The sequence below is a fragment of the Schistocerca nitens genome, chromosome 1 (assembly GCF_023898315.1).
Source record: "Schistocerca nitens isolate TAMUIC-IGC-003100 chromosome 1, iqSchNite1.1, whole genome shotgun sequence".
NCBI lineage: Eukaryota > Metazoa > Arthropoda > Insecta > Orthoptera > Acrididae > Schistocerca > Schistocerca nitens.
In genome coordinates this window covers 1037255581-1037280643 of record NC_064614.1, presented here as the reverse complement: position 1 = coordinate 1037280643, position 25063 = coordinate 1037255581, and the positions used below count along the sequence as shown (strand labels likewise).

General features: G+C 37.1%; 1 protein-coding gene across 1 annotated transcript; it reads right to left on the bottom strand.

Annotated features, from left to right (window-relative positions):
* Nucleotides 1-23891, bottom strand: LOC126196881 (protein LLP homolog). Its single transcript, XM_049934596.1, has 3 exons — nt 23737-23891; nt 4307-4471; nt 1-413 (listed from the first exon to the last, which is right to left on the bottom strand). The coding sequence occupies exons 2-3, from the start codon at nt 4461-4463 to the stop codon at nt 175-177; spliced, it is 396 nt and encodes a 131-aa protein (XP_049790553.1). The 5' UTR covers nt 4464-4471; nt 23737-23891; the 3' UTR covers nt 1-174.
* Between the last annotated feature and the right edge of the window lie 1172 nt (nt 23892-25063).

Genomic DNA, 25063 nt, shown 5'->3' with positions numbered 1-25063 from the left:
AATGTTTTAAATCATTAACTTAAATGTATTCCAACATATTTAAATAAAAAATATACAATGGTATTTTATAAAATACAATGTATCAACTTATGTCTTAGATCCACAGAGCTCATATGTTGTCAAGAAACACTTAACTGCCACATTTAGAACTGTATCACAACTAGATATTTAATGTTAATTTGTCTTCTTCCTTTTCTTAGCAGCTTTCTTCTTTTGTTTCTTTGTTATTTTGTTTTTGCTTGCTATTGCTTTTATCTTTCTACTACTCATCCACACAGGATAGTTACCATACTGGTCCCTGAGAGTTTTCTTATTGTACACTCGTTTCTTATCATGATCCATTTCCTCTTCTGGGGGTGTGCTGTATGTAGAAGTACTGGGATGTTCCGCTTGCAATGATTTAGGATCTGCCACTGTAAAAGGAGACATTAATAATGATCACTGCACACCCATTAAAGCGTTTTCTTCTTACGTTATACTTTAATACAGAGCATGAAACTGTGGATATGAAGGGTAAATGACTCATAATAAACAAAGTGAGAACAACAATAAACAGATTTTGCATTTCATGATGGCTTAATTATGGTATATATGACAGAATCAGAGCAACCTTAGTTGTCTGCATCTCCTGAAACAAGATGAGTAACAATGAAAAAACAGAAATGTGCAAGGGAGTGGAAAGAACAAATGTACCAAATATTGCCTAACTTAATTCATGAAACAATTCATAATTTCTCCCCCCCCCCCCCCCCCCCGCTCCCCTCCCCTTCAAGAAGGTACCATGCATTATTGGTGCCAGTTCAGTCCTCAGCCAAGATGTGTCCTGTGGCATCATCCTAACAGATCTACAAAGCATTCACATGCACAACACTTTATCAATAATGGACAAATGACTTGTAAAACTATGAATCAAATTCTTCTAGGTATGTGACCACCATGTCAAGGTATAAAATTCTCCGATGTTTCAGCCACTGTTGCAAATGACCTTTCTTAGGGTGATTTGCTTGCTACTGAATGAGAAAACTTAAGTTCTTATATACTAATGGAAGACGTTGTTTTCGTGATCTGATACGGCACTGAGGATGAGGAGGAGGGATCTTGCACATCCTTTATTCGTGTTTCTTTTGTTTCATGTTACTGGAGAAAATGACTTCACTGATTGGCGTTTGCTTTATTTACTGCTATTGGTGCTGGCAGCCAAGATGCTGGAAGAGACATTATGTACACTATGCACGCATTCAAAGATCAACTTATGATTATTTCAGAAATCAACTTAGAATTTGCTCAAAAATGTTCAAAAACCAACAGGGATGCATTCAAAATCATGAGTAATCGATATACCAAAGAGTGTTGGATACTAGGTGCTTTGTGAAACAAGGTCTATTTCCTCAATAATATGAATTTGGTGCCCCCCTCCCCTCCCCCCTCTTAAACTGTCGCCCGGGTCAGATACCCCTGTTTGCCCCCGCCCCCTAGTTCTGGGCCTGTTGCGCATACGTGAATCTGGCAGCTTAGGTGCACCAGTAAAATTTTTCCGGATAGCATCTGGCTGCTTGCTGCTATTGCTTATACTGCTAACTGCCACACTTCTGTAGCCAGAAGCGGGAGAAGGTACTACTGAAACGCGACTCAAGTGCACATGCGCATAAGCTAGCTCGCAACCGCTCAAACGAATCTAATGTAAACAGTTGTGATGTCACGCTCATCGGAGGCAATTTGTTGTCATGCATGGTCTTCCTAAAGCCTTTGACACATTTTGCTGCTGGTAAACACTTGTATGAGGAATGTGTTTTGTTGCTGTATTAGGTGCATTTCCTTTGCTACTTAAGTTTTATTTTCTCTCGTTCGTTTTTTATTGCTGCAGTATTATTCTGCAGTAGCGAGATACAGTAATATTCTTTGTTAGAGTATTGGTCCTTGCCAGGCAAAGTTACAAAAATTTAACTGAAAACTAAAACAATGAAAAATTCCCGGAATTCTAAAAAGTCCTAGGTTTTTCCCGGTTTTCTCCCGGATGAAAAAATTCCCGGGTTTTTCCTGGATCTCCCGGGTCGTATACACCCTATGTTTACTGACAAGAGGAAAAGAAAAATGAATGTCTTTTTGTTGAACCATCAGGAAACATATTTAATGTAAATACTTTATAAATCCAAGAATCAACTAGCACAGAAAATCCATAGAAGACATTCCGGTACTACAAAATAACCAACATCACCACAGTACAATAAGTCCAAATGTCAACTAGCTCAACATGTGATGAAGAGACTGAAGAAATGTACGACGATATAAAAGAAATTATTCAGATAGTTGAAGGAAACGGAAATTTAATTGTACTGGGGACTGGAATTTGATAGTAGGGGAAGGAAGAGAACGAAAAATTGTATGTGAATATGGACTGAGGGAAAGGAATGAAAGAGAAAGTTACCTGGTAAAATTTAGCACAGAGCATAATTTAATCATCGCTAAAACTTAGTTTAAGAATTATGAAAGAAGGTTGTATAGGTGGAAGAGACCTGGAGACACCAGAAGGTTTCAGACTGAGGATATAATGGTAAATTGTAAGACATTTTAAGAAGCAGATGTAGATTCTGACGTAATTTATGGTTATGGACAGTAGATTAAAACTAAAGAAACTACAGTAAGGTAGGATATTAAGGATGTAGAATGTGGATAAGTTGAATGAACCAGAGACTGTTGAGATTTTCAGAGGGAGCATTAGGTAACAATTGGCCAGAATAGGGAAAGGAATGCAGCAGAAGAGAAATGAGTAGCTTTGAGAGAAGAGAGAGTGAAGGCAGCAGAGGATCAAATACGGGAAAGATAGGTTCAGCCTACAGGAAAATTAATGAGGCTTTTGGAGAAAAGAGAAGCAACAGTATTAATATCAAGAGGTCAGATGGTAAGTCAGTCCTAACCATGGAAGGAGTATATAAGGGTCTATACAACGGAGATGACATTGAAGGCAATATTATAGAAATGGAAGAGGAGTTGTCAACATTTTAACCTCTACTTTTAACTGTACCTGCTAGTGCACTTAAAATTTTTCTCATCAAAACTTAAATGCACTAACACAGTGCAGAAGAAGATTCTCCAACAACAGTCAATTGGAACTGGACCCATAACCTGTTACACTTAATGTGTTTCAGGTTACCTTGTAGCTTGCAGATCAACCAGTTTTCACTTAGCCATAGTCTAACATACACAGCCAAAACACTCAGTGCTGTGGAACTTGTTACTGTCTATCAGCTGGAGCGATACTAGTGCCCCTAGTAGAGAGGAAGATTAATATTTGTTTTTAATTATTTTTGTACTTAATTTATGAAATTGTTGCTATATAATATATCCCATGCACTAGTAAATTATCAAGAGACAGGAAAGACCATAAAATAAATGTAAAAAAAGGGCTGAGTCTCATTCATTCAATGACATCAGCAACAATATTTTTGTGTATATTTGCAGCTTATTTCGCATGAAAGCAAGAAAATATGCACAATAAGCATATATTTATGTTGTTACTTGTTCTTAGAATGAAAGTTTCACACTCTGCAGTGGACTGTGCACTGATACAAAACTGCCTGGAGGATTAAAACTGTGTGCCAGAGCTAGACTCTACCCCGGGTTGTTTGGCTTTCGGTGGCTAGTGCTCTACCCACTGAGATACCAAAGCACAACTTACGATCCACCATCACAGCTTTACTTCTGCCAGTACCTCATTTCTTACCTTCCAAACTTGACAGAAGTTCTCCTGCACAAATTCTCCCCCCAGTTCCGGAACCTAGAGAAAGTCCTATCCGTTCGGAGTCAGCATATCTAGACTGACACAGAGGTAGAGATGGTTGTTACACAACAATTCCAATCCCTGGCAACAGATTTCTAAGACACAGGGATATAGAAGTTCGTCCCACAGTATGACAAATGGCTGAATTCCAGTGATGAATTGTTTGAAGGTACCTTAACACCTCCTGCATCTGTCCCAATAAACCTTTTAAGAAAATTATGTTTTGCTTGAGTCACACCCCAGGGAAACAGATGTACCTCGTACGGATCATTAACACTGCCATTGGGTAAAATAGTCTACAGCATCTAATGAACACACTTTAAATATCTGCATACACACCATACTGAAAGACGACTGACACAAATGTGAGAGTTCTTTAGGAAACGGAAAAACCTCCATAAATCCTAAGGAAATAAATAATTACAAAACTGTATTGTGTTTGCTATGTTTCACATAGTAGCGAAGCGATCAATAGTGTGTACATCTCACTATACTAGAATGCAACTTATTTTCTATACATATTCTTACCTGTTACAATCTCTGAAATGTTTTCCATGTTGGCGTCTGAGCTTCCATCATTAATGCCTAAAATATTCTTAAGTCTGGCCAGCTCCTTCTGACCATACCGTTCTCTCTTAACAGCTCTCATTTTCCTTTTCCATTTACTACGCAAACTTTTCGCCATCTTCAGTTCTGAAAATTAGCAAAGCATCAAATACAAGGAATTATAAAAGCTGAGCTATTGTTACTGATGTTGCTAATATAGGCCTAAAATTACTGTTTTCCAAATGTGGTTTATAAGCCAGCCTTGGTCGTACCACAGTAACTGGTACTGATATAGTCTGATAATCATCAAAAATTAAAGTTGCAAAATACTGCACCCATTATCTTTGCATGTACAAAGCTTTGTTGAAGATAATATTTACACAAAGCACCTGAAGAAAAGAAAGAAAAAAATAGAGAGAAAGAAAGAAAAACCAAACCCGACGTGCACTGGAAATGGGGAAGACCATATCTTCCAATTACCATCACTTTGGCCCAACAATGTGAGCCATTAAGACAAAGTCTCAGTAATGTTGTAGGCTACAGTATAAGAGAAGGCAGAGATGAAAACTATTAGCATGGTGGGGCTGGCAAAGGCTGACCCTCTTAAACCAAGTTGATAAACTGAGTCCACTACATGATGGCTAGAGAATGGATTCCAAGTGAGGTGCTCTTTGATTACACAATCATACTTCTAATTTCTGAGGAAAAGCATTATTGTTCTCCCAATTCCTATTGGTAATATCTTCAGTGCAAACTACTCTAGTGGTGTGTTAAAGACACTTGTACATTTTCACCTAGATGAACAGTGACCAGTGGCTCATTAAACAAATTGCAGAAGAAGAAGAAGAAGTACAACATGTCTGTAGGACATTACCTGGCCCATAAAAGGATTAACAGAAATCGTAAAGCTCCTTTTGTAAGTATTATGATGTAAACTCATGTCTGCTTATTTGAGTGTCCTCCTACAGAAGAAAAGAACGTGGATCTCCATCACTCACAATGTAGTGAGTTTCAGATTGATCATATTGCAATCAAAACAACAACACAAGAAATATAATGAGTGTCAAAATCCATAAAAACTTGTCTACTGACACAGACCAATACGGAATTTCTCAGAAATTAAAGTAAAATACCAGGTGAACAGTCACTAAAGAAAAACTAGAAAGAAACCAAGTGCTGACACCAAACATCTGAAAGAAAACAAAAACAACTACCAATTAAAGAGGAAGATGTGAATTTGGGGATAAATCAAAGACTAATTAATAAAGGTAGCTCAAAATCTAGACCAGGAAAGGAGATAAACTATAAATGGTGGAACAAAACTGTGATGATGATATCGCTGAGTGATACAGAGCCTAGAAGGCGGGGTATTCCAACAAAACTAAGAAAGAATGAATGACTTTATTCAACAAACAACAGTTGCAAATATCATCAGAGCAGAAAAAAGAAGCTGGATAAAAACCGACTGTAAAACCTGAAAGAACACTTCGAGAAAAGTAGTACTAGGGAATTTTATTAAAATTTATTGTGAAGAATATCTACAATACTAGTCTCCAATCTCTGTTTTACTGGAAAGGTCAGCCACTATAATTAAAAAGACTAACATTTTTTTGTCAGCTAGTACCCTTCTAAACTGCACAGAACCACAAAGAAACTAAAATTCCAGAAACTGCAAGGAGTTATCACAGAGGAAAAACTATCAACTCATGGAAATAAAAAAGTTAGGAAAGTTTGTACAATAACTGACATGTGGAAAATTAGAGATGACAAGGTAACAAGGAATCTGCATCATTTGATTAGAGATGTATTGGACAAAGAACTAACCCTAGAGAGAAACAGTACTGAACCAAACAACACCATTTAGGGATTCCACTGCCGCCTGTTTCTTGCACAGAACTTTCTAAGGTCTCACTGAACATAGAACCAAGTGAATAAATAGGCTAAAAAAATGAAGGTTTAAGAAAAGTATATCTTGCTTGTAACAAATCTTTTGTGGCAAGTACAATGAGAGGTAGAGCCACTACAGAATAAAACAATATAGTGGTGTTGGTTGATTTAAAAGAATAAAAAGGGTGTAACGTGTCAAAAGGAAAATGCTCCTCAAAATTTGGAAGAATCGGGAAAGACAAGATCTCTATAAACTACACATGAAAAGAGATTACTTCACATGAAAAGAAATTACTTCCAAAGCTAAATTCAAGGTTAGAATATGGCAATGCTCTGTCGCTAATCTAATTTAAACTCCTCACAGTAAAAAATAACAAGTATATGGAAGACCCTGATAAACAGAGAAAATATAGCATGTGTCTACGTTCAAAAAATTTTTAATATAGCCTTTATTAGTCTAGATCATGAGTTTATAAAATTATATTACCAATTTTGATCGTGCTTGCAATTGCCCTTGAGTATTATGATATTTTATGATCTATAAAAGCCTGCAGGCAGAACTGAACCAATAATATCATTTTATAAAAACACAATCTAGACAAATGAAGATTATATCTTGTTTAAAAATACAAGGTCTTAAGTTGGAGTGGTTTGCATCTGTCAATGCCTTGGTGTTAACTAGCAAAATAAATAAATAAGACACTTAAGAAATGGTTTAAAAATTACATATAATATGATTCGACATCTCTTATGACAAGACAGGAAAACACAGAATATTTTTTTAAAAAAAGGCATCTGGAAACAAAGTTTCAAAAAAGGACATTGGTACTGTACATGGGCTTAATAAAGAAGCAAATAAAGGAAGTGAGGGGAACATAGAAGAAACATATAAGTCAACACAGAAGAAATATGAGAAGTCAACACAGAACAGATATAACAATAGTGCACAGAAAGGCAGACACTGAACAACAAAAGAAAAATAGAGCTATTAGAGAAGAAAGAAAGAAAAATCTTAAGGAAAAATGTACCACCAAATTAATTATAAGTGACCACAAAATGAGATGAAGTCTTTTTAAGAAAGAGAGAAAGAAAGGGAATGGACAAAGGTGGGGTGAGAAATTGAAACAATTTTGTAGGGTTTTGGGAAGAACATGGTGACATGCCAAGAACATGTGGTTGGAAGAAAATCAGCTTCTGAATGAGGAAATACTTTGAGGACAAGAAAAGAGAAACTACCAAGTCACTTGCTACCCAGAATACAAACAGGTCAAATAAATGAAGAAGATTGTTGTAGCTATACCTCCACCAGCAAACTGTTTCAAAACCTAATACTATTGTGATAAAATCAATTAAATGACATGATATGAAAATTGTACAGGGTGGTCAGAAACAGTCTGAAAAGCTCGTAAGTGCGTTGCAGGGACAGTGTCGCCAAGAGTGTTCTTCATTTGGTTTCATAAAACTGAACAAGAGAGCAATACAAAACACAAACATGAGACAGTAGTAAGGATCGAACTTGAGCCAAAGGCTGAGTGGTCTCATGCACTATCCCCTATGCTATGAGAACAACTGACACTAACTATCTGGTGGATCACTTGAATTTGCATGCACAACAACTTGATTGGCTAACTTCAATACTAATTAATTCAGAAATGGCATAACATACAGATTTTTTCCTTAACTATTATTTCTTGGCAAAACCTATCCTGCAACACCCTTGGGAGCTTTTCAAGATGCTTCTAACCACCCTGTATAAATGACATTCATTCAGAAATAATAAGATAAACCATCACTGATCTTAAAAATCTGAGTCACGTCTGGTGACAGCCTAATGGTCAATGCAACTGCTCGTGATAAGTAGGAGATCAGGGTCTGAATCCATGTATGGCACAATTTTTTCTTTACCCTGGCATATTCATGATAAATGTGACTAGTTACACAAATTTTGCTGTATTATGACTGCAAAGCAATTAAATGGGAGAAATGGAGATTCACCACATACAGGCTTCTACCAATCATTACAGAGAGTACAATTTGTTCATTATATTTTTAAATTAAATTTCAATGTGAGCCTTCCAAAGATCATCAGCATAAAAAATTCTCAAATTTAAAACTGACTGAGTACATTGAAAAACTTCAAAGAACCATTTGCCGTTCGCACCATGGTGGTTTACTAGTACGAAGAATAAAACATATGTGATTAATAATCTTCAATAGGCATGCACCATGAATTCCAAATTTACTTAAGAAACCATTCTGAACACTGTGTCATGCCTTCAGTTACTTAAAATGGTAAATACAAAAGTTTAAAAATTTTCTCTGGTCCTATGGGCACCGTTAAACAGGTACAGTTGTGTCAATCCACACAAGTGGTCTAAGAAAAAAATAATTGGTTGCTTGACCATCTCAAAAAATTTTATATTTGCTGGGTGAATTCCCCAATGTTTAGTACTCACAAATTTTTTTTTGAAATGGCACCCATATTTGTTCCAGGTCACATGCTTTTTTTCGTATTTGCAAGCATCTACATTTTTTACAATTATTCAGTAGTGGACTGTCCTAAGGCTTTCAGATAAAATTAATTTAGTTCAACAAACTCTGGGCTACAAATTAACATCATTATCACTTAGCTGAATGTATTCTGTGATATATTTTGAATAGTTCAAAGTTATCAGCCACAAATTAAAAAAATTTGATTTTGGAACAGTAGTTTTCAAAAGAAAAATTAATTTTTCAGCTTTAATTTTTTTTTTCTATCACACTGTATAGTATAGTTACTTTTTATAGAGTATCAATGGTAAGCAGCTTAAACTTAAAAAAAAAACGCTATTTTAAAAAAATGATTTTTTTAATTTTTCCATTTTGTGGCCTGAAATATCTTTGTTGAGGCACCAGACAAAAATCTGAAAATTTCACAGTGAATAGACCTTTATGATATCAAACTTCAGTATAAATTTCAACTCTGAGATTCAATTGGAAGTTATGGAAAAAAAATTACAAACATGAGTCAACAATACATTTTTAACATACGCTATATCTAGGCTTATGGAATGAAATATATCACTTAACAGTATATAATTTAATCATTTGTATGATTACTTACTTTTTTATTGAAAATAAGTCTACTAATTACATTATATTGTTCTCTTGTTATTTGTTTTTAGTACATTGCTCACTGAACATTTGAGAAATTTGTTCACTCAGTTTGGGTGTTAGATTATAAGTTCGCCCAGTCACAGTTGTAAATTACATGGGAGGCAGCTTCCGTAGTGCTTTTTTAAGTGGCATCCAAACTTGATCCTTCTCAATTTTTTTGAAAGATGCCCTTGGTCCTGGAGGGTGATAAAATACAACATGTACATCTTGGTTTTGACAGTCAATATTATCAACTTTGCCAATCCACCACTGTTCATCGTAAACATAAGCCACTATGTCTTTATTTTGAAGAACCAGTTGTACAAGTTTTCCACAATGATGAAGTTCACTATCAGGCAAAGTTGATGGGATCTTACACTTCAGTAAGTTGTGTGAATGGGGTACAAAACAATGAAAAGATCGAGTGCCTTTAATCTTCTGACAAGTGCTGTACCTTTCCTTCAAGACACTGTCATAGACTTCTTGTATTTCCTCACATTGTACAAAAACATAGGTAATTCCATTGATATGTTTTTTACAGAATTCAAACATTTCTTGAGGTGTTATGATATGATTGTCATAGATCCGCTGCAGACTTGCTTTTGTGACAGCTCGCCTTGTTGTACGTCCAACACCATCACAAGCATTCTTCCCATGGCATGAAGCGAAAAAGTGCCATTCTACATCAAACCCAAAATCTTCTTTAATATTTTCTTTTTTTATATATTGACTTACTGCCCCATCAAAAAAGTAAATCAGGTGTTTTTTTTTTATTTTTTTTTTTAAGGGTGGTGCTGTTTAATGTAGTTTGTTAATTTTAGTTGAAAAATGTGCACTGCTGTAGTGTTGAGTTTAAGAGAGTCACTTATGATGCAAAAGCTGTGGCTCACTAGTTCATCTTTATCTTTATAATAGAATAATACAAATGGATGAACTGGGGCCTGTTTGTTTACCCAGTAGTGCCCTTGTACTTCATCTTGAACAACAAAGGAATAAGATTTACTTTTTGTCTTTCAAAAATTTACTTTGAGCTTTTGCAATAAAATGACACATTTTCAGATTTTCAAGGTTAGCCACCAACACTTCAAAAAACTCTTCTCGTGATTTTATGACTGTCACCATTTCAGTTCTGTCTTGTGTCACCCATTGTTTGTATTTTATATTGTCAGGCATCAAATCGTCTTCTTCGAATTCTTCAAACATGTAAAGTAAGGCTTGTTTGCCTGGACAATCTTCACATTTTCCCTTGATCATAGAATTGTAATGTCAATATTGCATACCATAACTTCCAAAAGATCTTTATAGTCAACTCTAAGTTTGGCCCCATCCATCATCAACTTCATGTTCTGTTGACACAAACACAAACATTATGGGTGCCAGGTGTCTCTGAAACAATACACCATCTTGGTCTCAACTCGCAAAACTTTGATCTTCCAATTTTAATTTCAGGATTTTCTTTTTTAAATTACACAATATTAACCTTTTTGTCTTTGAATCTTAGAACCATTTTGTGTCACAGAAACACAGTCTTTTTTGCGAGACATCAAATGGCTGTTATTGTCATCGTCATAATACTTAATAACTTTATTGATTGTGTTTTCACCTACCAAATTAGAGGCATTTTTCTTTTGTAATGCTGGTAAAATTCCCTGTTTTTTTTCTAATTGCCTTGTTAACTTAACAAGACGTTCTGACACATTAAATTCATCACTAACTTTTGCTCAACTCCAAGAATTCAGCGGTAAACTGCTAAGCTTAATTTTATCCTCTTTGTTTCAAGTACTGCATTTAGTTTTTAGTTTTTCTGTCATATCATCATATTCGGTTGGTGAAGTTTTAGAACTTCCATCTGTTTTAGTACAAATTGTATTTTGAAATGAAACTTCCAAAGTCTTTTTCACTGTAGCTGCTACTTTCTCAATTTTTGTATTCAATGCACTTTGTCTTTTATTTTGACTTAGTTTTCTAATTTTACTAGCAGGCGATATACCCAGGATTTAACAAGCTGTATCTACTTTTTTAATGGTTGCTGGTAAGTCACAAAATTCTGTATCTGAGGTTTCACTATCCTTTCTATTGTGAATTACAAATATCTTAGGGTAACATGTTGGACACGATGATTTTCCTGGTATGAGACTGACAAAAGGGCTTTTATTTTTAGAATAATGATCAAATGTTATTTCTCGCAGACCTTTTGTTATAGGTTTCTTATGTTTCTCAAACGGGTCCATGCAAGGCTGACCAAAAAGATGACGAATTTTTTTTAAGTATTTCATTTCATGGTACTTGCATGTTGATTCGACCTCAGGGCCGACTCGTAAGTAAAACAACACTTTTTCTTCTTCACAGTAATCTACGATTAAAGTGATATCTTTAGGATACTCTCCATACACACTTTTATTACATGCTTCATTATTAACAACACCAACAGAACACAGACACCATTTTTCAACTGCACACTTCAAGAACTTCTAGCTTTTAAGTGTGAGTAGACAACTGTTGGTATAAGAGGGAAAACAACAATCAGACTTGTATAGGCTTGAATATGCAATTGTTAGCCTGCTGAAACAATTACAACAGCATTGTTTTGACAAATAATCATTAGCTAGTGTAATGTGGTGTGTTACATTATGCAATTGGTATACTTTATTTGATTAGCCTTCCAGATATTGCAGATGTTAAAAAACGTATTTTTGACTCGTGTTTGTAATCTTTTTTCCATAACTTCCAATTGAATCTCAAAGTTGAAATTTATACTGCAGTTTGATATCATAAAGGTCTATTAACTGTGAAATTTTCAGATTTTTATCTGATCCCCCAACCAAGATATTGCAGGCCACAAAATGGAAAAATTAAAAAAAATCCATTTTTTAAAATAGTGTATTTTTTTAAGTGTAAGCTGCTCACCATTGGTACTCTATAAAAAGGTCAGCAGAAAAAATATTAAAGCTGAGAAATTAATCATTCTTTGGAAAACTACTGCTCAAAATTTGAGTTTTTTAATTTGTGGCTGAACTATTAAAAATAAAGAATACACTCAGCTAAGTGATAATGACGTTAATTTGTAGACCAGAGTTTGTTGAACTAAATGCATTTTATCTGAAAGGCTTAGGACAATCCACTACTGAATAATTGTAAAAAATGTAGATGCTTGCAGATACAAAAAAACGCATGCAGCCTGCAACAAATATGGCCACCATTTCAAAATAATAAACAATAACATTTTTAAAAAAATATTTTTTGTGACCACTAAACATTGGGGAATTCACCCAGTGAATATAAAATTTTTCTGAGATGGTCAAGCAACCAATGCTGGACCACTTGGTATGGATTGACCCAGCTAATACTACTTAAAAACCAAGTGGCACACATTCTATGAAGACTGATCCAATTTGTATTGTACACCTCTCTTTGGTAACATTAAGGTGTGACACAACATGGAATGCCTTAGCTTCCTGCACAATGAAATTGCTTGAATGAGTCTTAGTACATAATTAAAAATTGAATCTACATTTCACCTTCATGTGAGTATGGGGAATACTGGCATGCAACATAATGAAGTCTATGCCCAGAAACTTATACAGTGCAGGAGTCTGTTAGAGTGGTATGCATACAAAAATAAAACAATGGAGCACAATCCACATTAGTAACAGGATGCATACAAAGTTATCTGTGCACTTAGAACAAATTAAAAATACAAGAAAGTATAGCCTAATGTGTGTGTGTGTGTGTGTGTGTGTGTGTGTGGGCGCGCGCACGCACACACACACGCGCGCGCTACACACTACCCGTTTTTGGCTTTGCTCGCATATGCGTTCGACACACATACTGTATACATCCCCCCCCCACCCGCCCCCCCTCTGTGTCTGCCTCACCCTCCCACCTCTGTCTGTCCAGTTTCTCATTCTCACTCTCTGTCTCTCCATGTGCTCCTGCCATCTCTCTTTGTCCATCTCCTCTGCTCACTCTCTCCAACCCTATCTTCCTTCCCCACCCCCCACTCCTGTTCATATCCTCCTCCTCCTCTATCTGTCCACCTCCTCCTCTCCCCTCTTCCTTTTTCATCTGCCCGCCACCTCTCCACATCTTCCAGTTGCCTTCTGATCTCCCACTCCCCCCTCGCTCTGTCCATCTCATCTCACCCTTACTGACACTCTCTCTGTCCACCTCCTCCTCTCCTCTCTCCCTTTCTAACCCCTCCTCACCATCTGTCCCTCTCCTAACCCCCCCCCCCTCTCTCTCTCTCTCTCTCTCTCTCTCTGTCCATTTTCTCCTCCCCCTCTCTCTCTATCCATCTCCCCCTCCCTGTCTCTCTGTCCCTCCACTGCTCACCTGTGCTCATTCCCACGTGTAGCCCATGCGAAACATGTTGATAAGGCAGGCTAAAACTAGTCCCACACAACATGCCTGTCTTGAAGGGCTGCCTACACATCCGGGGCTTAAAAAAGTTTTGCCCATATCCACTGCTTTGGGAGATAGCAGGATTTAATCCCCACTGTAGTGATATCGTGAAGTGCACTATTTGTGTGCTATATTTGGTTGAAATCAATCAATGGCTTTGGGAGGAGATGCTGGAGAAACACACACACACACACACACACACACACACACACACACACTTGTATTCCAGAAACCATTTTACGTTGTGTGGTGGAGAGTACCTTTGCATACCACTAAAACTAGTCCTCACAAATGCTATGCATGTGAAAAATGATTCTTTGGATCTTCTCTATAATGTGTCCTAGATTGAAAAGCAATATGAAGATATCTGTTGAATGATGATTGTATACACTACCTCCCTCACAGGTAGACTACACTTCCCGAGAATTCTTCCAAAGACTTTTAGTCAAGTATCTTTGTCTCTCATGATTAATTTTATGTGACCATTCCCCTTCAAATCGCTACCCACACATACTCGCACATATTTAATGGAAGTTACTGCTTCCAGTGCTTGTTCAGCAGTTGTGTAATCATATAATAATGTGTCTTTCTGCCTATTTATTTTATATCTGTTTATGTTGAGAGTCATCTGCCAATCCTTGCGCCAAGTGTCAATCTTTTTTAAGTCTTCCTGCATTCTGCTACAATTTTCTAGCATAACTGCTTCGTATACAACAGCAGCATCCACAAACAGCTTCATGAAGCTTTAAACATTATTTGCTGGGTCATTTATACAACACAGTAAATACTAATGGTTCTATGACACTTTCTTGGGGTATGCCTAAACATACTTTTATGTCTAAGGATTTCTATCAGTCAAGAATGAAATACTGTGTTCTACTTGCTAGGAACTTTTCAACCCAATTAAAAATCTGGTCAGCTATTCTGTAGACTCCAAAACTATACTGAAGGCATTCTTGAAGAGAAGGAACAAGGCACCAACCTAGGCACCCCTATCTACTGCCTTCTGTGTTTCATGGACAAAAAGAGGGTGCTGGTTTTCGCAGGATCGATGTTTGTGGTATCTGCTCTCCAGAAAGGTCATAATACATAAACATAAAGGTGTTCTAAAATTGTACAACATACATCAGCAGTATACACTGTAGTTTTGTGCAACTGTTCAGTGACAGTTTTTGAAAAAGGGATTAGGCTGCACATTCTTACAATCAGTAGCAATGCCTCATTAATCCAGTGACAAAGTAGACTGCTGTTAGAAGAGGAGAAACTTCTCTCACAGACTATATATAAAACTGTATAGGTATCCTATCAGGTCCAGCCTCTTTTGTTTATTGAACAATTTTAGTTGATTCTGTATCCCACAGGCACATATTCAGATATATGTCATTTTCCTATTTATGCAACGACTGACAGAAGTAACTGCAGTACAATCTTTCTCAGTGAAACGGTTCAAGAAAAAGAATTGACTGTATTTTAGTCTTCTCTATGTTAGCCTTCATTTTGATGTAATTATGGCCGCTTGGAATCTTTAACTCTGGACACATGGCTTTGATCTATTTCATGATTTAAGGTATAACCAAAACATTTTAGGATTTTCTCCAGAAATCTGTAAATACAATTTTATTTTCAAATTCTTTGAATGCTTCACACATGACTCTCTTAAGCTAATTTTGGCTTCACTCTATTTTTGTGTGTATGAGGTTTTGGCTAAATATAAACAGTGAAGCTCTACTTGCTTTTGGAGCAACTTTCTAACACTGTTGTCGAACCACAGTGTGTCTTTCCCACCTCTCACAATGTCGCTCAGCACGTATCATTCTTAACAAGGAAAGCTATGGGATCTCAAGACAAGAATTTTCATGAAACTTTGAGAGGTAAACAGGTACGCAAAGAAAATAATATGTGCAGAACATGGCGTTTCACAATCACTCGCAACGCTCGGGTGAGGGCATACAAAGTATGTTAATGGTACGACAAAGGATGTGAAAAATGGACATCAACAAGGGCAATATCAATAACTTTATGTGCATACACATTCCATATTAGTGGATTCTTCTATAATAAAGGCACATCAACTGAAAGAGTGATAACATAGATCCAAATAATTAGTCTTTGTACTTATTACACGTGTCCATGGCACACAATGCATAGAAACTAAACATTAGTAGTACATACTCTTTCCTGCTTGCACTACATTGTCCTGAGCATTCCTTGCACAGTACGTCCAAATCTTAATGCAACAATTCCTATAAGAATCATGGGAAGAATGCCAAATCAGGCAATACATAAACCATCAGCCACAGACACTGCCTACATCAATGTAATAAATAAAAATATGCCATAAAAACCCTATACAACCTATGTTACTCCATGGCATGGTAATGTGGTGGGAGAAGGCAAAGCTGTAAGTAAAGTGGCTGTGTACAACAGGAGCAGATCACACCAACACTCAGCTCACAGTCAGGAGTGTTGCACATGTCAACTCCAAGAAAGTAGACATCTGACACATTGCAAAACAGCATAGGCATATCCTGTGCCAAGTATCCAGTGGGTTTCCATGCAAAGCGAAGCTTAGGTTGATATTGTGGTGCACAAAACTAATTGTTTTCAAAAGAATACAACCTGTAAATGAAAAGTCTGCATGCAGATTGATGGCACAATTCCCATCACAAAGTATATTCTCCTCCATGTGGTGTGCAAATGTTTTATATTTGTGAAAGGAGTATACATCTAGAGGCTGAAGTACTTTGTAGTTTTTGGTGGTATGATCATTGCCTGAACTGTATGTTCCTGCTGCCAAAGGCTTTGGTGGCAAACACTTGTCAGTTTGACCTGACCATGAATTGAGCAACAAAATGGCAAGACCCATTATCTCCAGTCACTGACAGTGTCCGGTTTGCTTTGAGTTTGTACTCAAATCAACTTTGGTTGGTATTGAACATCACATTAGCACCAATGTTATTGGCTGTAATATAGTCCATCACCTTTTGCACAAACTACAACCCTCTCACTCTTATGGTAGTGTGCACAGTAATATCCTACACATTTAATAAACCATGTGATCTTGCTTGATGTTATTTTATAGCGGCAATTGAAGTGATGAAGGAAACAGGCTCTGGCTTTAAAATTAGGGATGCCTAGAATGATAGCTGCTTGTTTCACTCATATCTTTAAATGCCAATAGTGAATTGAGAGTCCCATGTGACATGCCTCCTGGAATTTGGTATACACATACTTGTGAATTCTTACGATCTTGTTTTGCACAGTACCAGCACATTCAAGAGCGGTAACAATTTGTTTCACCTTCTCCGGTGCTGTATTGTGTTTGCATGCAGTTGCTGCTACAGATTTGTGTTTAGCCTTCACAGTGTCATAACAATCCTCTGCATAGTTCTTGGTGTGAATTGTTTGTGTATGCTTGTATGTCATACTCGGGGGGTGAAGGGGTGGTGGTGGGGAGTGATAGTTCGAAGGAACTGGAACTGGTTGCCATGTTTTGCACTGGCGACTGTGGGGCATCACAGTCAGACAATATCCATGTCTCTCGTCACTTGCACGATCATCACTTTCACACCGTAATGTCTGTCCTTCCCACATGATAGCACCACCTTCAACATGTTGCTCCTACAGGTTCGACAACTGCCATGCAACATACCTGTCACTGTACGTTGGAGCTGTGTCATATGGTGGCTACCTCTACATCATTAGTATTTGTACTGCTGCATGGGTATTATATACCATTCTGGTAATCTCACACCACCACTGTGAATGGGCGAATATGCCTGTGACCTGACTCACTATTCACTACTAACCCCTTCAATGAGTAAACATCACTACCGTGACACATGTGCCATCTGCCATCATCGATGCAAGTGCCGTTTCACATGACCTTGCAGAACATCAGATATATTGTCTGTTTGTCCACCTAGGGTTGCAACTATTTCCGGTGAGTGGTAGCATTTGTTGTTTTGTACTAACGTTTTCCCAGATGGATACATGTCATTCAGCAAACATGTTTAACAGTAGTCTTCATCCTTTGAAGCTCCAACTCTCATTTACAATGCTCATACCATGTTTATTGCAAATTCTACTACTGCACATATTATGAGCGGGCATCTCCCGTGCGTACCCCAGTATGGGGGTTGTAAGAAATTGCGCCAAACAACCTGTCACATGTGTTTGGTAAGGTGTGGCCCCATCTCTATTGCCATTATTATATTTCCAATCCTTCTTAGACAGGGTATTTTCAGAATACAAGGTCGGATACGGACTTTCGCCTACCACTGTATTGTGAGAGAACTACCACACATTACATGACCTCATCCGAAGTTGTGAGCAATTGCGAAATGCCAATTTTGCACATATTGTTTTCTTTGCATACCTGTTCACTTATCAAGGTCTCATGCAAATTCTCATTGTGAGATCCCGTAGCTCCCTTGTATGCTGTATCACTGTACAACTCTCCCCTCATGACTGAGCACATTGGTGTAGCAGTTGAGACAACAGACTTTAGCTCCCATGCAGTAATTCATTACCAAAAATGTATAATTATTTCTCTAAATCACTTTAAGCAAATAAATATGGATCATTCCTGCAATATCTCATTTCACTCACTGGCCCTTTTCAACAGAGCCACTGCCCAACCTCAATTGATCTTGTTATTACAAACACAAGTCCCTTCCAGCACAATCACTTCCAGAACTGGATGATACAGTACCAGTACGTTTATTTCACTGCTTTATGTGGTCACTAATACATGGCAGAAAAAATGCAACACCCTCAAAGATTGTATTGGTGCCAGCAGGGTGCAATACAAGAGGCTGTGGTGTTGGCAATGCGTTTGTCACAGATATAGGCAATCAGGTTGATTTTGGGAGGCCTGTCTGTGTACCGTTTGTTTCAACCTGTCTGGAGTTTAGAGGTGAACAGAGTTTGCAACTTTCATTCTATGGAACAGTCATGCCCTATCAATGAGTATGTACAGTTGAACAGTTTCAGCCATTTGAATGGGTTCGCATTGTGGGTCTGCATGAAACTTGATGGATGTATATGGTGGCTTGCAGCAGGTGGCCTACACATAGTATGTCTCTGGAGAGCAGATGTGAAACGCAGCTGTTGTGTTGATGGAATATTTGCTACACATACTGTCACACGGAAATATTAATGTCATCATTTTTTGGCACTACTGTATTAGATAGTGCATCCATTTCTTGCTACTGATCTTGGTGATCGAAATTGGTGTGCTATAATTGTGCAGCTTTATTTCAGAGATTAGATGACTGCTCAGAACGTATTTGCTAAATGATATTGTGTAATGAGAATGGTACTGTATAAACAACTAGTTCAGGTCCACTTGTTGAAACAGTTATTAATATGGTGGTATTAGTTTGAAACAATACTGGTGGCAGTGGGTAGATGGTTTATGCAAATGTCTAGTACCAAGCTGTTTCCGGTGTAAGAGCCAACATTGTATTATATTTCTGTGAACTGACAAAATAATGCTGGATTCTAATTGACCTGTTAATGATGAAGCAGTGGTCAGGACACAACCAGACATTTATAAAAAAGGGAAGCTATGTTCCCCTCAAATTATGTACTACTTAGAGAGCATTAATATCTATAGCTATAGACTCTTTTCTACAGTGTGAAATTGTTAATTAGTTACTGACTTGTACTGGTATCAGCTTCTACGTTTATGTTAAACTCTCAAGTCAGTATGAGAGAGGCATTTCTGATTATTTGCTAAAGGAAACACCATTGAAATTTACTGTGGGATAAAGTTTTGGCTGCTTTATTAAATTGTGAAGTTTATTAATTTAATTGTGAGGTAGCTGGTTCCTTTCTAAGGTTTGTTTCAGAACTAAAGTAATTATTGTTTCAAGATTTCAGTGTTTTCTACCATTCCAGTAATCTTCAAACACTTCAAACAGAAATTTTTGTGGAGGTCATCAGTGACCGAAGTTTTATGCAAATTTGGTCTTCAATAAATGTTTTAAAAGACACAAATTTAATCCAGACTCAATCAATCACTCCACCCTTTCTCACTGTGGTCCAGCTAATTGTAGCAAGATGCGCATCAAGACAGGTGCATTTTGCGAGCAATGGTGGCTGACAGACCATCATCCAGATGAAATCCAGACATGTGTTGCACCTACTGTGTCATCAGGGACTATCGGGAACCATTTGCTTGCAGCAGGATTAAGATAACGTGTGCCTCTGGCCAGGCTATTGCTGACACTGTGACACTGCCAAGCATGGCTACTCTGATATTGTGTAGGAGTTGACTGGAGAATGGAAAGGTGCTCTGCTGTCTTCAGTGAAGAGAGTTCATTCAGTTGGTACGCAAGCGATGGACATACAAATGTATGGTGTAGAGGGAGCACATCCCCGGGTTCATGATGTGTGAATTATAATTTTTGGTCACATTTTGTGTTTCTACAGGGTAAAATAACCAGTGCCCAACAGATTGCAGGCTGTTATCTCCAAGCTACTGCCATTTCTTCAACAGGAAGGTGATGTACATTTTTTCTGTACAACAATATATGTTCTCATAGGGCTGTCATGAGGCTACACAATCTTTGTGCTGTACAACAACTACCCAGGCCAGCAAGATCAGGTCTCTTGCCAACTGAAACACATACGTTCTCCAGGGCCCCCAACAACCACTGCCAAACTAGAACAAAGGTCACAAAATGCTTGGGGCAATCTATTGCAGGATGTCATTCAGCAACTTTATAATCATTTGCATGCAACAACATAAGACTGAGTTGCTGCCAAAGGAGGCATCCTTTACTGTATATTAATGTGACAGTTTGTGCACCCTTTACTTTGACACAAGTTAGTCACTTGGTCTGAATTTATCATCATACACTCCTACAATGGTAAACCAACAGTCACCTCACTTGCTGATAAAATGGCCTTGTCCATCAGGGTGTAGCAATTATTCCCCTGGCAGTGTAATAATAACAGTTCACGTCATTCATCCTGCTTACATAAAGTTGAAGCAATATTGAAGGAAATAATAAGGTTTGATTACGACTGAGTTTTGGTTCATTGCCACAATCGAAAGAAAGAAGTGGAACAGCTCAGTACAATCTAATTTACTGTTGCAATTTTAACCAAGAGGCAAATACTACATATAAGTTGTGGGAGGGCCTTTACTGTTATGCTGCACATGGTAATCGGTCAATGAATTTCTATATGCCTTTTTTTAAAAAAAAAAGATAGAGCTGATTGTTCCGAGGACTGTCCTTATTTTGGGATTCTATGGCATTTCATCTTCAGGTTGAAGAATGAGTGATATATTTGATGGCTATAGTTAACTAACATTCCTCTGGGGAAGCTTACGTTCACATATAGAATACCTCTATAGCATATTTCTGACATTGCTTAGATGGGGATATTTAGCTGTATTTAATTTCAGTATCGCTGTTTCAAACATCAGCAGGACGTAAAAAGAGAAATCTTTCCTTGCGTCTCCAAGGCTTTACCAATTTTGACTTTAAATGAGTTTAAACTCAAATTTATCTGTTTAACATCTCACATCAACAAGTCTCAAATATCAATAACAATGTACATTCTCAAAAAAAGGACCTTCCGCTACCGCACTCTGACACACCACTTACTTCCAAGCTATATGCAAAGAAACAGATTGCTGTTATTTTTAGAGTTATGAAAATGTTAATCATCTTGTGGTGTTGCATTTCTTCTTGTTATGTCCGTGCTTGCTACAAAAATGGGAAGAGGAATTCCGCCTTATGCAAGACACCTTTTTTTCTGTTTTGGAGGCAGAGTTTTCACCACCAATAGTTTCCAATAGTATCATGTAAGTTAAAAAAAAATAAAAAACCATTGAAGATTGCACAAAATGTGCTGAAACATGTCTGGGTGAAACAAAACAGAAAAAAGGTGTCTTGCATAAGGCAGAATTCCTCTTCCCATTGTGAAAATGTGCCTCAGAAATAACAATTGTTATTTGTCAAATACATGTAATTGATAAAGGTTTGGGAAATGACGCAGAATTCTTCCTTTGGGTGAACCATCTGTTTTTGTAAATTGCCATGCTACATTAGCAAACAACTAATGTGAAAATTCTGTATCTGATATTGAATTATTCTGAAGTCAGTTCATAATGAAATACACTCAACCAATGAAAATTAACAAGAAAAAGGAAGAAAATTTCAACGAATTTTCTAAAATTGGCATGAAATCAAAAGATCTGCATCCAACAGTGAGTCTTCCTTTGAAAACATAACCCAGCTTTTGTTTTCTCTACATGTAGAAAGATGCCATTCCATATGATAATTACATACTGCAGTTGCATTTCCTTTAAGCCTAACTGTTTCTCTTACATGCACACAACTGACAGTTTTTAATTTGTGTCTAATATCTTGAGCACTGTAAATTAAAAGCAGAAGACAATCGCATGGGCAAATGATACTCTGAAAGTTACATCACAATTTCTTGTGCCCAGAAGAAGCTATAAATATATCAAATACACATCTACAATTACACAACAGCCATAAGGCTTTAAATATGTGTTTGTTTATATTCTTAGTCTGTAGCATACTCCAATACATAAATAATTTCCATTCTCTTCCCTTCCATAGTCAATCTACAAGAATTTATCTTTTTAATACCTACATTGTTGTGCGTTTATTTTCTGACAAAAGCAGGTCATATGCAGCAGCTCTTGTTAGTTTATTATGTCATATTTTGATAAGACTTCAAAGCAGTGCAAAGATTGGCAACTTGCTTTAAATGTTCATAAATATAAAACTGTGCACTCCACAAAAAAGCACATAGAATTCTATGACTATAACATCAATTAGTCTTGTTGGAATTGGTCAACTCATACCAACACCTGGATGTAACACTTTGTAGGGAAATGAAACATTATGGTAACATAGGCTGTCGTGGGTAAAGCCGGTGGTAGACTTTGGTTTGCTTGCTGAATACTGGGGAAGTGCAAACAGTCTTCAAAGGAGATTGCTTACGAATCACTCATGTGACCCATCCTAGAATGCTGCTCAAGTGTGCGAGACCCATGTCCAAATAGCACTGTCTGGATATTGAACATACACAGAGAAGGCCATCACAAATGGTCACAGGTCTGTTTGATCCATGGGAGAGTGTTACAGAGACAATGAAGGAACCGAACTGAGAGACTCTTGAAGATAGACATAAAATTCCGAGAAAGGGCTGTTAAAGTTTCAGGAACGCCCTTAAATGATGATTCTACAAAAATACTACTATCCCGTTAGAATCAGTCACATAGGAATCGCGAGGATACGATTAAAATAACTACTGCATGGACAGAGGCACTCAAACAATCATTCTTCCCACGCTCCATAAGTGAACGGAACGGGTAGAAACCCTGAAAAGTAGGCTAGTACAGTGGGACGTACCGACTGCCATGCACCTCACGGTGGTTTGCAGAGTATAGATGTAGATGGTATGATTTTAGTTATGTGCTCCAACACAATAATGATTCACAAATGCTAAAATAAATTATTCCAGCAACTTTTGCACGATTTGCTTTGAGTCACTCAAAAGGATATGGCTACAAAGAAAGTATCAACACCTGTGCTTTAAAATGGTATCATTAGTCATACTGATCTCTGCAAATGATGGACTACGTAGGCCTATTTCAACATTTGTCAGTGTCATATAAAAACAACAAACAGTTTGTCAACCAACAACTCTGTATAATCAAGTACCACGATTCCTTTATTTCACTTGGCACACTTGTAAACTGAATACATAGACCCATTGAGAAACTGAAGCTCCAGCAGGCCTGTTACCACCTGCGAAGTACTTGACAGCTGCCAATCAAATACTTGTTTTAAAACTGATACAGATCCGTTTGTACAGGGATCTCAAGTATGGGATTTAATACTATTTACGTAAACAATTAATGATTATCACTACCTGTATGCTCATGTTCAGAAGTTTCATGATAACCTACGACACTAAATAAACGAGCTACTTACAAATGCTGTAGTCCTAAGGAAAATCTTTAGTTTTTTTTATACCACGTGAATGTATATAACATAACCTCAACTGCAGGCGAACTGGCGTAACATAAACAATACATATTTCCGATGGCAAAGCTTCTCTAGTACTATCTTTGGCAAATCGTTCCGAGCACATTTCTCCATTGCATCTCCCTTTGCATGAAGAGAACATACTAGGTTTATGTAATAATTTTAGAGGAGCACAAAGAAAGTCATTGCCTAAGTAATCGCTTAAAATGACTTTTTGAGATAAATGTAAATATTACAGTCTACATTATTCTAATATAAGACACTATTTTTCCAAGAAAACTATTATTGAGTGTTCATAACTGTAATGCAATGTGGAAGAGACATTGTTGTAATTATAAATATACCCTGGACGATAAAAATCAATGGTCCATGGATAGAAAGCGAGTTTTGGCAGAAGGGGTAAATGAGTCGTCATTTTCTCGTTGCTGGTATCTTTGGTGTACGCGTTGCCTTTGGGAAGACGTAAGATAAGCTGTATTGTGCAATCCGAGTTATTTACATTAGTTTAGAATGATGTTTCAATACAAAGAAGAACATCCTTTTGAGAAAAGGAAAGAAGAAGGCGAGAAAATTAGACGAAAGTATCCAGATAGAGTTCCCGTCATTGTGGAGAAAGCTCCGAAATCAAGGCTTGCTGATCTGGACAAGAAGAAATATCTTGTTCCATCAGATTTGACAGTGGGCCAGTTCTACTTTCTCATAAGGAAGAGGATCCATCTGAGGCCAGAGGACGCCTTGTTCTTCTTCGTCAACAACGTAATTCCACCAACTAGTGCAACTATGGGTTCCCTGTATCAAGAGCACCACGAAGAGGATTTCTTTCTGTATATTTCGTACAGCGACGAAAATGTGTATGGTTGTTGAATCATTTTGATTTGGTTGTCATTTCACTTAAATTGCAATGCAAATATTAGACAATCATTTTGTTTCAGAATGTGTATATATTCTTCAGAATAAGTTCTTGTATTAGCCATAAAGTCGGTGGTACATATATTACAAAGATAATTATAAATGTTTTTGCATATTGAAGACACTTTGCTTTCAAGGGAATGTTCTCAAACACTGTGCACACATCATTACTATATTTGAATTCTTGTTCGTATGGGAAACACATAGTGCTATTGGTATCAAATAAAAATGAAGCTTGCTCTGCTCAGTATTTCAGAAATTACGCTGCATAAACCATGTGTCAACTTTTATCATCAGCTGTTCATATTGTAGTTGAGTTTGTTCTATTACACAAGTTACAAATGTGTATTCTGCAACATTAGCA